General features: G+C 39.9%; 1 protein-coding gene across 1 annotated transcript in view; it reads right to left on the bottom strand.

Moving 5' to 3' along the window:
* Positions 1 to 15,162, bottom strand: part of SPTLC2 (serine palmitoyltransferase long chain base subunit 2) — a 79,716-nt gene that overhangs the window by 42,611 nt on the left and 21,943 nt on the right. The window contains exons 4-9 of the mRNA XM_080345548.1: positions 14,200 to 14,348; positions 13,749 to 13,873; positions 8,977 to 9,070; positions 6,350 to 6,455; positions 5,305 to 5,524; positions 1,033 to 1,159 (exon numbers count right to left, since the gene is read on the bottom strand). Coding sequence (XP_080201674.1) covers positions 1,033 to 1,159; positions 5,305 to 5,524; positions 6,350 to 6,455; positions 8,977 to 9,070; positions 13,749 to 13,873; positions 14,200 to 14,348 — 821 coding nt within the window. The remainder of the gene's footprint in view (positions 1 to 1,032; positions 1,160 to 5,304; positions 5,525 to 6,349; positions 6,456 to 8,976; positions 9,071 to 13,748; positions 13,874 to 14,199; positions 14,349 to 15,162) is intronic.

Below are 15,162 nucleotides of genomic sequence, written 5' to 3'. Positions count from 1 at the left end.
AATAGGTTAAAGTCATTTCTCCAGTGAGCTTTTTCACCATAGGATTTATCTGTCAGGTTAGTTAGTTGGTCAAATGATCCACGTTCAAAAGCAAATACAGATCTTCAGTACACACCACCACCTCGTGGCCAGATGCCCGAAACTCCCATAACTGAATATATTCCGCAGTTTGAATTCTAAGAGCCTCTGAACAGACTATCACTGACAGATCCTCAAATGCATCGCCATCCTGTAAGAGCTGCTCACAACTTTTAATACCTGTGAAGACGGAAAAGTATCCTACGTGCAAAGTGCTGGATCATTTTGGTTTTGCAGCAGCTCACACATCACAAGTACAAGTTATTTACCTTCATGTGCTAACTGAAGGAAGCTGTTACCCACTAGGCAAAGGAGACACAAGAATAAGTATTTTTTGAGTTTGAATGTATCAAGGTTAGTACAGATTTCCCCTTTCTTACTTTCATAATGGAAAAGGAAAACTAAGACAATAAAGACAAATATGCTGAATTTCTTCTTCAAGGGCATTAAGTCTGATCTTGAAAACTGCCTCTAGCTTCCCAAGTAAAAGGGGATTTCAGAAACATCCCTGTATTTACTTTAACTGAGGTGCAAATTGAATTACACTAGAGATGAAAATCAAAAACTTTGCCTCTACAGTAAGCAGCACACAAAACTATACAGTAAAATATTCTGAAAACAATCTAAGAAGTGGGGCAAACAAAAAAGGACAGACCATGGGGAAGAGAGAGAGGGCAGCTATAAAAGCTGGACACAGAACAAAAACCAATACAAGACAATATTGTGTCTTTGATAAGACTAAGAAGACTTACCTTTAGCTGGAAATTCCTTATGCTGTTATTAGCCTTACCTGCCAAGCAGGATGGAAAACTGGTTTATTGCTCCAGAAATTACAAGTTTGTATGTCCTAACAGATAATTACGAATGAGTTCACTAAATGAGTTATCTGTAAAAGTGATAAAGAGGCTCTCTTTGGCTTCCCACTTCCACACGTTTACTGTTAAAAAGACTCACCAACAGATGTACCATCTTCACCCATAATGCACTTCATGGAGGTGATGATTTGCTCCACAACAGGAGGTGACATTGATGTTGCATACACAGCGCTGTGAGAGTGTGTCCTCAGGTAATCAATCAGTTCCTAGCAAAACACAGGAGGCATCAGACATTGCCTTCCCAGCACTCAGAGCAATGCTTTATTGTCATGTCTTAATCACACAATAAAACAGGCCACCAAAAGAAACCTCTAATATCCTGGAAGAGAACAGGTAGCTCAAGGATTGATTTTACAGTACAAGTACTTGAAGAGTGAACAGCAGGGGCACAACAACCCATAATTATGCCACAGGGCAAGACCAAGACCGTGTGTTTAACAAAGACAAATGTCTGTGACAAATTCGTTTAGCTAACACCACCAGCACTGGACTGCAACAAGGTATTTGCATTACTAAAGCCGTGCACAGACTGTGTTTCAAGGGTGTTTATTTTAACAGTGGGAGGAAAAAACAAAAAGAAAGAAATAGTGGGGACCAGAATCCATAGGTGCTTATGTAGCATGCTCAATATAATTGTTTCTCCACAAAAGTCACCAAACAGGGGAATAGATCACAAAATATTTTCTCCCATTTATCAGCACAATATATGTAAAGCAGCACGTGTAATTTAATAGAGGAAGAACCTCAGCTTACCCCTCCTGCATTTCCCAGTTAAACACACCTGTTACACTTGTTAGAAAGCAAAAGCAGGTCATATAGGAACAACGGACCGACACACCGTAGATGTAGGCTGCTTATTGTTAACTGTAATAAAACTACTTTAAAATACCCAGACCACTCCAGCAAAATATTATAAAGAGCAGTGCGAACACGAGGACAGATTCTGTCTTCTGCTACCATATCGGGGTGTCCATGTGGCCAGAAAGGCCAACAGCACCCTATTAGCTTGTATCAGAAACAGTGGTGCCAGCAGGACAAAGGAAATGATCGTCCCCCTGTACTCTGTGCTGGTGAACCCACATCTCAAATACTGTGTGCAGTTTTGGGCCCCTCACTACAGGAAAGACACTGAGGTGCTGGAGAGAGTTCATAGAAGGGTAATGAGGCTACTGAAATGTCTGGAACACCAGTCTGGTGAGAAGAAGCTGAGGGAACTGGGATTCTTCAGCCTAGAGAAGAGAAGGCTGAGGGGAGGCTTTATCCAGGGTGGTATTTAAAAGACGTGTAGATGTGGCATTTAGGAACATAGTTTAGAGGTGGACTTGGCAGTGTTAGGTTAATGGTTGGACTTGATGATCTTAACGGTCTTTTCCAACCTAAACAATTCTATGATTAATAATGATGGCCCTGTAGATAGCACAAGCTAGAAACATATTGTTGCTGTCTGCCTGGAGTCTGAGTTGAATGAGAGGAAGTTGTAAAGGGACTTTGAAATAAATTAGGTAAAAAGATTTAAGGCCTTTTACCTCTGAAGCAATCCCTCAAACAGCAGCTAAAACACAGTTGCAGAGGACACTCAGCTGCCTCACCTTACGCCAAGGCAGTTAATCCCATTAGCTCATTATCTTTGGAAAAAGATTAATATAGTGCTTTTTTGTCCAGAAGATATCGAGTAATTTTAATCCAACTACAGTAAACTAAAGAGGAACATCAGCAAGCCTCATCTCCATTCGGATGGGCTGAAGTAATTGTCACTACTAGTATCTAAAAAAATTATTGTCCTGGTAGGAAAATGGTAGATTTTTACTCTCAAATAAAGCTTAGAAGCCTGTACATTTGAGGATATGAGAAAGGAGACACATGTGGTTGTCTACACCATCCCTCCCAAAAAGAGGAGACTGGCAAGGGCAGCACTTCCTAGCAGTACTTTCCAATAAAAGAGAGTCAGTGGCAAAAAAAACCCAACAAAAAAACAAAAAAGGGAAGAATGGTCTTTTTAGAAAGCAAACTGTTTTAGTCCAAAGAGCACCAGTTCCACCAGACTAATCTAAGAAGGGGATTTTCCTCCAAACAGGCTGAAAAACTTCAGCTTTTTGGTTTTTTTCCTTTAATTCTCATTAAAAGTAACACTAAGAAATCCCTGCTTCCTGGCTCCTAGCAGTTCCTAAAAAGATATTACACCACCACCGTACCATCTGCAAACTGAGGTCATCACTGACCATGTGTGAACTATACAATTACGAGGTTTTTTACTAGACTACACTCTTCTGCATTCACAGAATCGCAGAACGTTAGTGATTGGAAGGGACCTCAAAAGATCATCTAGTCCAATCCCCCTGCCGGAGCAGGAACACTTAGATAACGCTACATAGGAACATGTCCAGGCAGGTTTTGAATGTCTCCAGAGTAGGAGATTCCACAACCCCCCTGGGCAGCCTGTTCCAGTGCTCTGTTACCCTCACTGAGAAGAAGTTTCTTCTCAAATTTAAATGGAACCTGCTGTGTTTCAGTTTGAACCCATTGCCCCTTGTCCTATCATTAGTTGTCACCGAGAAGAGCCTGACATATCTATAAACATTAATGAGGTCACCCCTCAGTCTGCTCTTCTCCAAATTAGAGACCCAGCTCCCTCAGTCCTTCCTCGTAAGGGAGATGCTCCACTCCCTTCATCATCTTTGTTGCCCTACGCTGGACTCTCTCCAGCAGTTCCCTGTCCTTCTTGAACTGAGGGGCCCAGAACAGGACACAATATTCCAGGTGTGGTCTCACCAGCGCAGATTAGAGAGGAAGGAGAACCTCTCTCGACCTACTAGCCACCCCCCTTCTAATACACCCCAGGATGCCATTGCCCTTCCTGGTCACAGGGGCACAGTGCTGGCTCAGGGTCATCCTGCTGTCCACCAGGATCCCCAGGGCCCTTTCCCCTGCTCTGCTCACTAACAGGTCATTCTCCAACTTACACTGGAACCTGGGGTTGTTCCTGCCCAGATGCAAGACTCTACACTTGCCCTTGTTGTATTTAATTAAATTTTTTCCCCAGACAACTCTCCAGCCTGTCCAGGTCTCGCTGGATAGCAGCACAGCCTTCTGGCATGTCAGCCACTCCTCCCAGCTTAGTGTCATCAGCAAACTTGCTGATAGTGCATTCTATTCCCTCATCCAAGTCATTGATGAATATATTGAATAGTACTGGTCCCAGTATCGACCCTTGAGGCACTCCACTAGATACAGGCCTCCAGCTAGACTCTGTCCCATTGACCACAACTCTCTGGCTTCTTTCCTTCAGCCAGTTCCCAGTCCACCTCACTACCCAATCCTCCAGTCCACACTTACTTGGTTTAGCTGTGAGGATGCTGTGGGAGACTGTGTCAAATGCTTTACTGAAATCAAGACAGATCACATCCACTGTTTGCCATCATCTATCTACCTGGTTATGCTCTCATAAAAGTCTATGAGCTTGGTCAAGCATGACCTCCCCTTGGTGAAGCCATGTTGACTGCCCTTAATGACCCTCTTATCCTCGATATGCTTTGAGATGGCACAAGGATAAGTTGTTCCATCACCTTTCCAGGGATGGAGGTGAGGCTGACCGGTCTATAGCTACCCAGGTCCTCCTTCTTGTCCTTTTTGAAGACTGGAGTAATATCTGCTTTCTTCCAGTCCTCAGGCATCTCTCCCGTTTCCCAAGACTTGGCAAAGATAATGGAGAGTGGTCCAGCAATGACCTTGGCCAGCTCCCTCAGCACCTGCAGGTGCATCACATCTGGACCCATGGATTTATGGATGTCCAGATTGCCCAGTCCTCATCAACCAAGGCAAACTTCTCCATTGTCCTGCCCTCCTCTGGGGCCTCAGGGGTATAGGGCTCCCCAGGACAGCCTCTGGCAGAGCAGACACAGACAAGGAAAGCATTTAGTAACTCTGCCTTCTCTGTATCTTCTGTCACCAGGACACCCACCTCATTCATCAGTGGGCCTACACTGCCTCTAGTGTTAGTTTTATCTGCCATGTATTTGAAGAAACTCTGTTGTCCCTGACCTGTCTTGCAACATCACAGTATCACAGTATCACAGTATGTTTGGGATTGGAAGTGACCTCAAAAGATCATCTAGTCCAATCCCCCTGCTGGAGCAGGAATGCCTAGGTGAGGTGGCACAGGGAGGCCTTAGCTTTTCTAGTTGCTTCCCTACATCCTCTGACAACAGCCTTATATTCTTCTGCATTGCACATACTTCCACTGTACTAGACAATATATAAAACAAATGGACAATCAGGGTACTTGAGAAACAGATCAACTTTGAAATGCTTAGTGAAGGACTCCATCACAGCCATGAGGTTCCCAGTTTTTTACCTTCTTGCCTCCAATGTATCCTCCAGCAGCTCCAAAGCTTTTGGTGAATGTTCCCATCATAACATCCACATCTTCAGGACTGAGTCCAAAATAGTCCACTACACCCCGGCCATTGGGGCCCAGGGCACCTATACTATGAGCCTCATCAAGGTACAGATAGGATTTGTACTTCTTCTTAAGGGCAATCACTTCAGGCAAACGGACTATGGATCCCTCCATACTGTTGAGAAACAGAAATTCAGTTTAAGTTATGTAATGGTTGGGGCCTCCTTATAGAGCCTAAAGTGACTAAGCTTTCTTTTCTTCACCCTTTCAGTAATTATGAAGATACAAAAATTGCTAAACACATCGTGTTCTGCAGAGGGATGAAAGATAACTCCTACTTGCATCTGGGTCCCAGATCTCTACTTTTTACCCGTTTAACATCCCTGGGATGCTGACATATGGACTAAATAGTAGTAGCAACAGTAAGTTAAAGCAAAGGAATGTGTTCAGTGATTTTGTTGTTTTTACTTCCACCTTAATATCAGTATTTTGATCTGACACCTACCTACCTGTTGTTTTTTTAAGAACTGACTAGGTTCTCAGTAGCAGCACTCTAAAATGTCCCATTTTGTGCTGAAAGTCACAGTGATTTAAATGCCTAACACAGTTAAGCCCACTACATATTCCTACTCACTCTCAGCAAAAATATTCAGTTTGTGCAATTCCATTCACACTAGTATCATCTAGTGAGCACAGAAACAATGGAATGGACAAGCAATTTAAGACCTCAGCTCTGATGTAAATAATCTGTTTAGATTAATTAATTTCTACAAGCTAATCAGGATGTGGGAAGCACTGTGAAAACACCAGGTGCAGCTACAGTACTAGTAACAGAAAGTCCAGGAAGTGAGACATTCATAGCTCAATTTAGTTCACAGATGAGATTAATGAAATAACTATGAAGTGACAGTATTCATAGCTTGATTTGGCAATGGAACACAAATACTAAGCAGCTAGATCTTATGTGGAGGGTCTTAAGAATACAAAGAATAGTTTGTACCTGTATATTCCTTCCACCAATATAAGAATTTTTTTCCAGGGCCTCCGTGTACGAGGTTGCCCATGCACAATAGCATCTTTGAGCAGCTTCTCCAGGCTTTGCATATCTGCACCAGAAATTACTGTTAAATGGTACCAAAACAGCTACTAGCTTGAGCTTTGATATGACTAAAGACAGCAATACTCCAGAAAGACATAAATTGCTCCAGCATGGACGACAGACAATACACAAGTCAATAAGCATGAGCTTCACCTAGCTGCAGGCCCACAGATGAGATTAAAAGGAATGGATGACTGTATGAACTCCAAGAAAGAATTTCATCATCCTAAGCTAAAAGCACATGTTAGAGCATTAGGCAGAAACAGCAAGGGGAAGGAAAGTATCTCATTGTAAGGAAAAGAGAAAGCAATTTAGGTAGTAAGCAAGTCCTTGTGGATGAAAATGACAAAAAAGAACAAGAAAGCTCAAGGATCAGCAACTAAAGATACACAGAAGATAGATCAGTGTGCAAGATAAGAACAGAAACAAGTGTACATTTTTATTACTTTGCTTAAAATTGAAGGGACTGGAGATGTGAACTAAGCTACTAAACAAAAAACAGAAAAGGGGGGAAAAAAAAAAAAGGACCAACAGTGTAGGGAAGGAGGACAGTGCTCAGCATATCAGGAAGTATATAGTTTTTAGTAGTAATATATTCCAAAACCTCACTAGCTTTGGCTACGGACACTTGATGTGATCCTAGGAAACCTGACTAATGCGAGCAAATAAATACACATTACATTAGTCCTGCAAAATCAACTGAGGGAAGGAGTGGAGATGGCAGTAATCAAACCATAAAAGCTACAGTGCTGTGCAAGAGACATGTATAAACACTAGGGCATGAAAAGGAGCACAAACCATCATGAAAAGAGGACTGCTAGATGAGGGCAATTGTAGATGTGAGAAGAGCTTGTGAACTAGGACTAAAAATTATACAGCAAAATAGGTCAGTTAATAGACTGTTGGAAGACAGGTAATGATCAGAAAAAGACAAAGATGAAGAAGTCAGTAATGGAGTCCCTGCCTCCAACAATCTCAAGGAAGAAAGGCAAGTTTAGTGCAGTTAGGGTGAACAATGGAATATAAAGTTCTGCTCTGATCTCTCAAGAGGGAAAGACTGGGAACTCACCTTAATATAATGTGCAAAATGAGGTAGAAAAAAACCAAAAAAATTGAAAAAATATTTTAAAGGGAATTTTTTTCCCTCATAATTTCTAAAGAGCAGACTATGAAACCATTCACATCTCAGGAAAATGAAGTTAACTAAGGCAGTATAGAGTATAACAAGAGTAGGACTGAGAACACACACAACTATGAATTGAACATCTTCCTGACAGGTCAAGATCATTGCTTGCACTGCTTTGCATTTTCCTCCCCACCATCTATCCCCCAACCTCACCACCGCTATTTGTACCCCTTTCCCACAGATCATCTATTCTTCCTCATCACACCAGAGCTTCTAAGTCCTCTTCCTCATACCCAGAACTGTGTCACCATTGTTCTCTGAAATTCTGGAACTGGATGCAACGTTCAGAAGTATGTCTACACAAACGCAGAAGTTGAATGCAAAGCTTTTGTGATCTTGCCTAGCAGTCAATAATTACGAAGAATAAAGAGAAACAGTTTAAAATAATCAGTGAATGCTACATGTCTGTAAAGAAAATTATTAAACCAATAGAGAATAAGAAAGTGAGAAAACAAAAGAAACAATAAGCACAGCAGAGGATCCACTGTCAAGCAGGATGAAGAAAGGAAAATAATTGCAGCCACCCAAGTTTTGCTGTCACCGTCACATACTTCAATAAGAGCAAAAGAGTAATGATCTCAGAGACTGATACTATAGAGAGTATTAGAAGCAGATGAAGAATGAAGGTAGCGGCTTTACTAAACAAGGACAACCAGGTACTTCTTTCACTGAGAACAGGAGAAGAAAACCCTAAGTATTTTAATCTGAGAGTTATTCTAAATACTTCCTCTGGAAGAAGCTGAAACTAGCAAAGTGAAAATTCTCTGTATTCTCAAAACAAACACTGAAAGCAAGTAACTCAGTGAAATTAATCTATGCTTCAGACCCCAAAAATTCCTTTTGTACTACATTGTACCAATGCATGGTTGTCTCGTTTGGCTCAGGCATCTGAATTCATAACCTTTTGCTACTGTAGGATCATGTCAGCACCTGGTCCTAAAATTAAAATTTCTTATCCTCCATATTGTAACTTAGACCACTTCAAGACTGCATTACTATGTGACAAGGACTGTTAGAACAGCCTAACCATGCTGAGCTATCCAAGTAACAAGAAGCCATGTTAAAAACACTAATGCCCCTAGACTTGCCAAAGGGCAGCATGTGCCTCTTCATATGCACAAGATGTAAGCCAGATAGCTTCAGGATAAAAATATTATTAGTTGGGATTGATCAAAACAGATCTAATTCAGGATGATTACATTCTCAGTAGCAGAAGTCTTCTGATCTTTCAGTTAACCAGCAACTGATTTCCTTGCAAGAAGTTTGACTACTAGAAGATAGAAGAGATTGCATCTGATCTATAGCATCTGCAGAAAGGCAGAGTCCACCATCCGATACTTACTGTTGTGCTTAAAGATTCGAATAGTTGCTCCTGACAATCTTGCTCCGAGCACTAGTGATGCATGATTCAGTTCATCACTCAAAATCAGACAGCCCTGAATTAGAAGGGGAAAGAGGAAGATATTGAAAAGGTTATGTTTTCACAGCCAAGCATGTAATACCTTTGAGCTCTGAACTTCTTAGACATCATTTAAGAAAACAAACATACATGTATGTCTGACATAAATGCAGGTAGGCAAGATTTGCTAAGAAACACTTTGCAGCCTTAGTATAGCAAATAAAAATACACGACTGATAATAACTGAAAGAACCACTTAAGTTTCACTTTCCCGAAAAGTTCTGCAGCTGAAACTGCCTGAATATCTCATGTTAATGATTTATGTCGATGATTATCATCCTCCTATGCAGCCAGGTAAAACTGAGAGCAGAACAGGTTACTCAGCAAGTCCACAGTGGTGCTAGGAAACAGGTCACTGAAGCTGCACTATTTCTTACATTAGGAGGTAACCACTGATTAAACCCATGTGTGCTCAGTGGTAACAAAGGGACTAATTTTTTTTAAAGAATAACACTATTAAGTACTTTGTAGATGGAGGTAACATATAAGAGACAGGAAGTAGAAAACAAAATTGCAGAGTGAAATTGAGAAGCTTTCTGAAGCCATTGAACATTGCATTTGTTTGCTTTTCCAAAAGGGAAAATATTATCCTTGGACAAATATCAAAACAGGATAACATCTGTTTTGAGAGCAGCAATGATTACAGGTCTATAGCTGATATGCTAAACATTCAGTCACAGTGTTATCACTGTGGACTAGAGGAATACATATTAGGATTATTTCGTAAGAGAGCAATAGTATTTCTAAATAACCTTGGCCCACTCCAATTACCGTGTGAATCTGCTGCAACTCTAGAAGGGATTCAGTAAAGTTAAAAATCCGGAACGTATTTCAAGATGCTGAAGATTTGACATGATATACAAAGATATACATGCTCATTCTATATTTTTCTATTAAGAATTGGTCGAGGGAAGAGTAGAGAACATTCACTCTCTGCAATGAGAGTTGCTAGAAGGGACTGTGAAAAGCATCGCCTACCAGTATACAAGGAGGTGTCACAGGCAAGAGGAGTATTTTCTCCACAATAAAGGAAAATTTGCACTAGAATTGCAATGTATCTAGAAATACTCTACATCTTGGGAAAGCTCGAGACTGGTTTCCCCCAGAAACTGCACTAAATCTCATGTGTTCAAACTGCTGTTATAGGGATTCACAGTGCATATTCCAGAGACTTTGGCATAAGAAACATGGAAATCTCAAAGAAGGCATTGTTGTTAAATACTACTGTATCAAAACCTGAATAATCTAGTACTAGTATACTTCTTAAATGGTAGAAGGCAGGAAAAGTGTCACATTATAAAAAGAGGAAAAAGAGATTAACAGTCTAGAAGGAGCTTTTCCATAAAAACAAGTATGAGCTTTTGGTAAAGATTTAACAGATCAATGAGTAGCCTCTTTTTCTTCCTGTAACAGAAGAGGACATTCAATTAGACAAAATCAACTAATTTAAAACTGAAAAGGAAGTAAAGAGTATAGTATAGTCTGTCACTAGAGAGAACGCAAAGAATCAAAGCCGCCACTATGGCAATCACGGATGATCACATGTGAAACTGAGGGCTGCTACTACAATGATAAGACTTCAGTTGCATTTATCAGCAAACTTACATTTGAGAGAGTATCCAGAAAACGAACACTAACTACTGGTATCAAGATCACACTACTGGTATAAAGAAAAACGTAGGCCAACGAAGATCAGACTTTTCAATCCATCCCACACAGCAGACATAGAAACTGAAGTGAATGCCCCATTTTTCCCCAAAGTGCTACACACATGAATTGCATAATTTAGCCCTGAGCCCTTAATTTTACAAACTAAATATACCTGGAAATTAATTTGTTTTCTTACAACCAAAGAGAGATCATTCAAGCACCATTGCTCTAACTTGATTATCTAGCCTCTGTCAGTTCAGAGCTATGATAAAAAGCTCTGTGCTAAAGGCAGTACAGAAAGCTCTTACTAGCCAGCTAAACTAACTACAGTAGCAACACTTACTCCAAAACAGGCAAGTTTCAGAGACTAACTAGCTTACTCTCACATGGTCTAACAACTTCCCTCCGTGTAATCCTCAAATCTCACATTATCTGTGGGTCTAGACTCAGCATACTTGGCAGTGACTGCACCAGACAGCCGACAACTTGGCTGTCAACAGGGGGTCTCCTGCTGAAAACTGCCAGATGCAGAAATTCCTGTTTTTAGTGATGCTTTAAGAGTGCTGAAATACAACTTTCAGTGTACACCAATCATACCTCTTTTCAGCATCATCTTAGTAGAAGCTGCTGTTAGCAACGCATAGTGAATAAAGATCAGCTAGGTAATGCTGATGAAGCTTTTGAATTCTTTTTGCTGACCAATGCTGATCAGATTATGGGGCAGAATTGGATCATAGGATAGTCAAGTAATATTTGTTGCTATTAAAAGAGGATTCAGTAGCAACATAAATCAAGTGCTTAGGGATTTCACAAAGTAAAACCAGAACAGGTGGTCCAGTATAACATGTATGTGAGTAGCTTTATACCAGCGGTTTGTGTTTTAAGCTAATTAAGTTACAATATAGGTACCCAGATCCGATGTAAATAAGCATTAGCTTCTAATCATATCAGTGACTGTCAAAGAAAATCCTTCTGGACAAATGCGGATGCCATTACTGATTATACTTGCCCAACCTCCGAAAATTCACATTGCAAGAAGCTTTGCACCTGAAAATGTATGTAGGACACGCAGAGAGACATAAACAGTAGTAAAAAAAATGAGATCCCAAGAGTTTAATCAAGCATGAGAATCTCTGGGCTTTACTGAGGACTCTATCAAAGCATTGCCAAACAGGCTGTGCACACACAGCCAATTGTCTACTGGGTGGTGACAGAATTCAGGATTTATGTGAGTTGCTATTTGCAGACAATGAAGAAATCAAAAGTGCAATGAGAAGCAACTTCAGGCATCTGAAAAAGAAGCATTTAGTCAATGTTCTGAACTGTGAAATGGTTCATTTGACAAGATCTCTTCGGAAGAGAGCATTTTCTGTATTTACCTACGGGCACTTCTGGCGTTGAGGTAGAAGCTTCTTACTACTTTAAAGTGCACAAAAACTAAGTATGCTCATTACTAACACAGTATAAGACTACTGTATCCATTTACAGAAAGAGCTGATTTAGTAAATATTCAAGTTATGTGTATGAAAAACGGTATTTTTCATGCCTTAGAATTCACTGTTCAGATTCTCTCAATGGTTGTAAAAAGTTCAACTGTGAAAACCAAAGAGCTGAGTAATGTGTCTCAAGGGTATTTTTATAAGCTATTAAAGATATACTGTGGGATCCATGTGCACAGAAAAAAAGATTGAGTAACTCTGCAATAATGGGCACTGTGTACTGACTTAAACCAAACAGAAGTCTAGTTAAATGTATCTGATGGTGTGCTCTAAACCTAAAAGGTCTCACAGAAATCATGACTCATTTTTATGTTGAAGGAAAACAAAAACAAAACAGAGATGTGGGAGATAGAGCAGAAAAATGCAAGTAAAAGGTACATCAACACATGTTGTTCAAAATCATAGCGCTGTGGAGGTGTATGAATCCAGAAGGACTAGATTTGAAAGCACTGAATATCTCTCTGGCATCAGACTCAAAAACATCTTTTATTATGGAACATATCTGGTATTTAAAACTTAACAGACCAAAAGAAAAGAGGCATTATGTACACAGTGGTGCTCCACTGTTACAAAGAAAACAGCATGTGGGAAGACACTACAGCTAGTCAAGAAGAGATTCACCACGAGGAAAAGTTGCTGGGAAGAAAAAGGCAGCAATTTTATAATCTGCAGATATCACAAGTGAAAGAATTTACAACGTTATCTCAGGAAGTAGAAAAATGAACGGAATAAAGGAAAAATAATTTACTACACAGGGACAAAGAATTCCAATGAGCTACTAGTATTAGGCTAACAATGAATCATTTTCAATAAAGAAGAAACACTTCCAGTACCTTTAGTATTTTACTCTAAGTAGGAGCTAAGAGAACACATATTTTGCAGCAGAAGATGCAAAAAAAAAAAAAAAGCTCTCTTCCATTCAACTTTCCAATAATTAAAAAAAAAAATCATAGTTAGAGATGCAGGATACTCAGGCTGTGCTTTGTACTATTTTATGGAGTACACAGTAGACATCATCAGTCTTTACATTTGACCTCATTTCTCTCAAATAGTTTTTCTGCAAGGATTTTGCTCCTTCAGAAGGACTTCTCAGCTGTCACTTCAAGAAAATAAATCCTGTATGTACCAACATGCAATTCACTTTATCTGTGTGTCTTACACAGTCACTTCTTAGTGTCTCAAGAGCATCAAAATACCTTCAGCCAATCAGCCTGGTAATCAGCCACCATGTCATACACTAATGAGTAGCCTGCGGAATCAAGTCTTAACATGCTAAGCACTCTACTAGAAAAAGAGTAAGACCTGGACTGCTGCTGATCCTGTGGATGGTGTTTCCCAAAAAGATTTCCGCAACAGCTAGAGATTTATACTGTGGCCTATAGTTTCCACAGAGAATATCTGCAGGGGTTGTCACTGAAGAAAAACAAAACCAAACATGTAGCAGCTTTTAAAAAAATGCAGCCAGCAGAATGTCAGATGAGCTTTTGCCAGTGACTTGAGCCATACCTTGCCAACTAATGCAGGAATGTTCATAGAGTTGGTTGCAAACCCCATTCCATATGCCATTGCAGATTCCACACCTAGGAATCTGGCAACTAGCTTTTCCAGCTCCTCATGTTTGTCCAAGTTTCCTGTACACGAAACAAACAAGAAATTCAGAGTGAGAAGAATCTTTCATTATTGCTATATTTAATAAGAAGAATTTCTACCAACCAGGCTGCTCTTTATTTAAAGCCTGATAGGCGAACTTCGGTAAAAAATATAAATGAAAATATAAGTGAGCCAACTGCTGTGCCATGTAAACTAAACCTAGACAGTCAATTTTTCTTCACTAAAGTAATCTTTATTGATTAGTCTAAAGTTTAAAAGCTGGAACAAGTAATGTTTAAAAGACTTTTGATTAATTACAGACTTTGAAACATACATTTGGGGAACATCCTATCTTTCTCCAACTTACCCATCTCCCGCCTAGTGCTGCACACCCCAGCTCCATACTGGGACAGAACTTTAGCTGCTGCTTCCTGGCAAGTCCCAGCATTCTGTGCAAATCCAAGGTAGTTGTAGGAACCCATATTAATAATGTCCTTTATCACTCTCCCTGTGTACCTGTGTTTTAAAAACACGTCAAGTTAGGACACCCACAATTTCAAAAGTTAACTACACCAGAAGATTCTTATTTCAGTTTCCTAGAACATACACTGAAATGTTAAAAATCAATAGATCCAATAATTAAATTATTTCAGTACTGCCCCTCATCATCAAACTGAAACAATTAGTCAAAAAGATAGTTTCCCTACTGTGCAGTCTCAAACTAGTTCCCACAAGAGTTTACATTAAAAGCCACAACTGCTATCACATCTATCATTGCTTGAGGCTTCTCAAACCGTTTGGTTTTTTCTCTCTGGCATCTGCCCCCCCCATTGCAGAAACATAGAATTTTCTTTCCAATTACAAAATAAGATCTCTAGATCAATTAACTTGGCAGCACCTCAAGCAGGATATCCTCTAACCACAGAAAAGAAAAACATCTGGCACTGCTATGCTAACAATATGTGACAGGGAGATTATGGAAGAAGTTTAGCAGAAAAAAAGTTTTAATTATTTTGCCCTTGAAAGCCAAGGAAAGACATAACTAGTTTCACCAAATACTGTGCTGCAAACCTCTTCACATCAAACCTGGGATATGTCATTTCCAATTTGTAAAAATCCTTGTCCTTGCATTTCTAATTTCATTTCCACAGACTACTTCAGTTCTGACTCAAAACAATCATGTTAAATTCAGTTTCAGGCAGCAAAGTTTACCTCAAGTGTGAGGACTGATTCTAAATTAACACCAAGTCACAAGTAGCAGTGTAATCCAAGGTATGTACTCCAGGTCTGGTCATCATGCACAAAAGTATTAATTTTATTACAAGCACAT

The sequence above is a fragment of the Nesoenas mayeri genome (genome assembly GCF_963082525.1).
Source record: "Nesoenas mayeri genome assembly, chromosome: 5".
Classification (NCBI taxonomy): Eukaryota; Metazoa; Chordata; class Aves; order Columbiformes; family Columbidae; genus Nesoenas; species Nesoenas mayeri.
The sequence above is the reverse complement of the archived record's forward strand: the minus strand, read 5'-3'. Positions and strand labels throughout refer to the sequence as shown.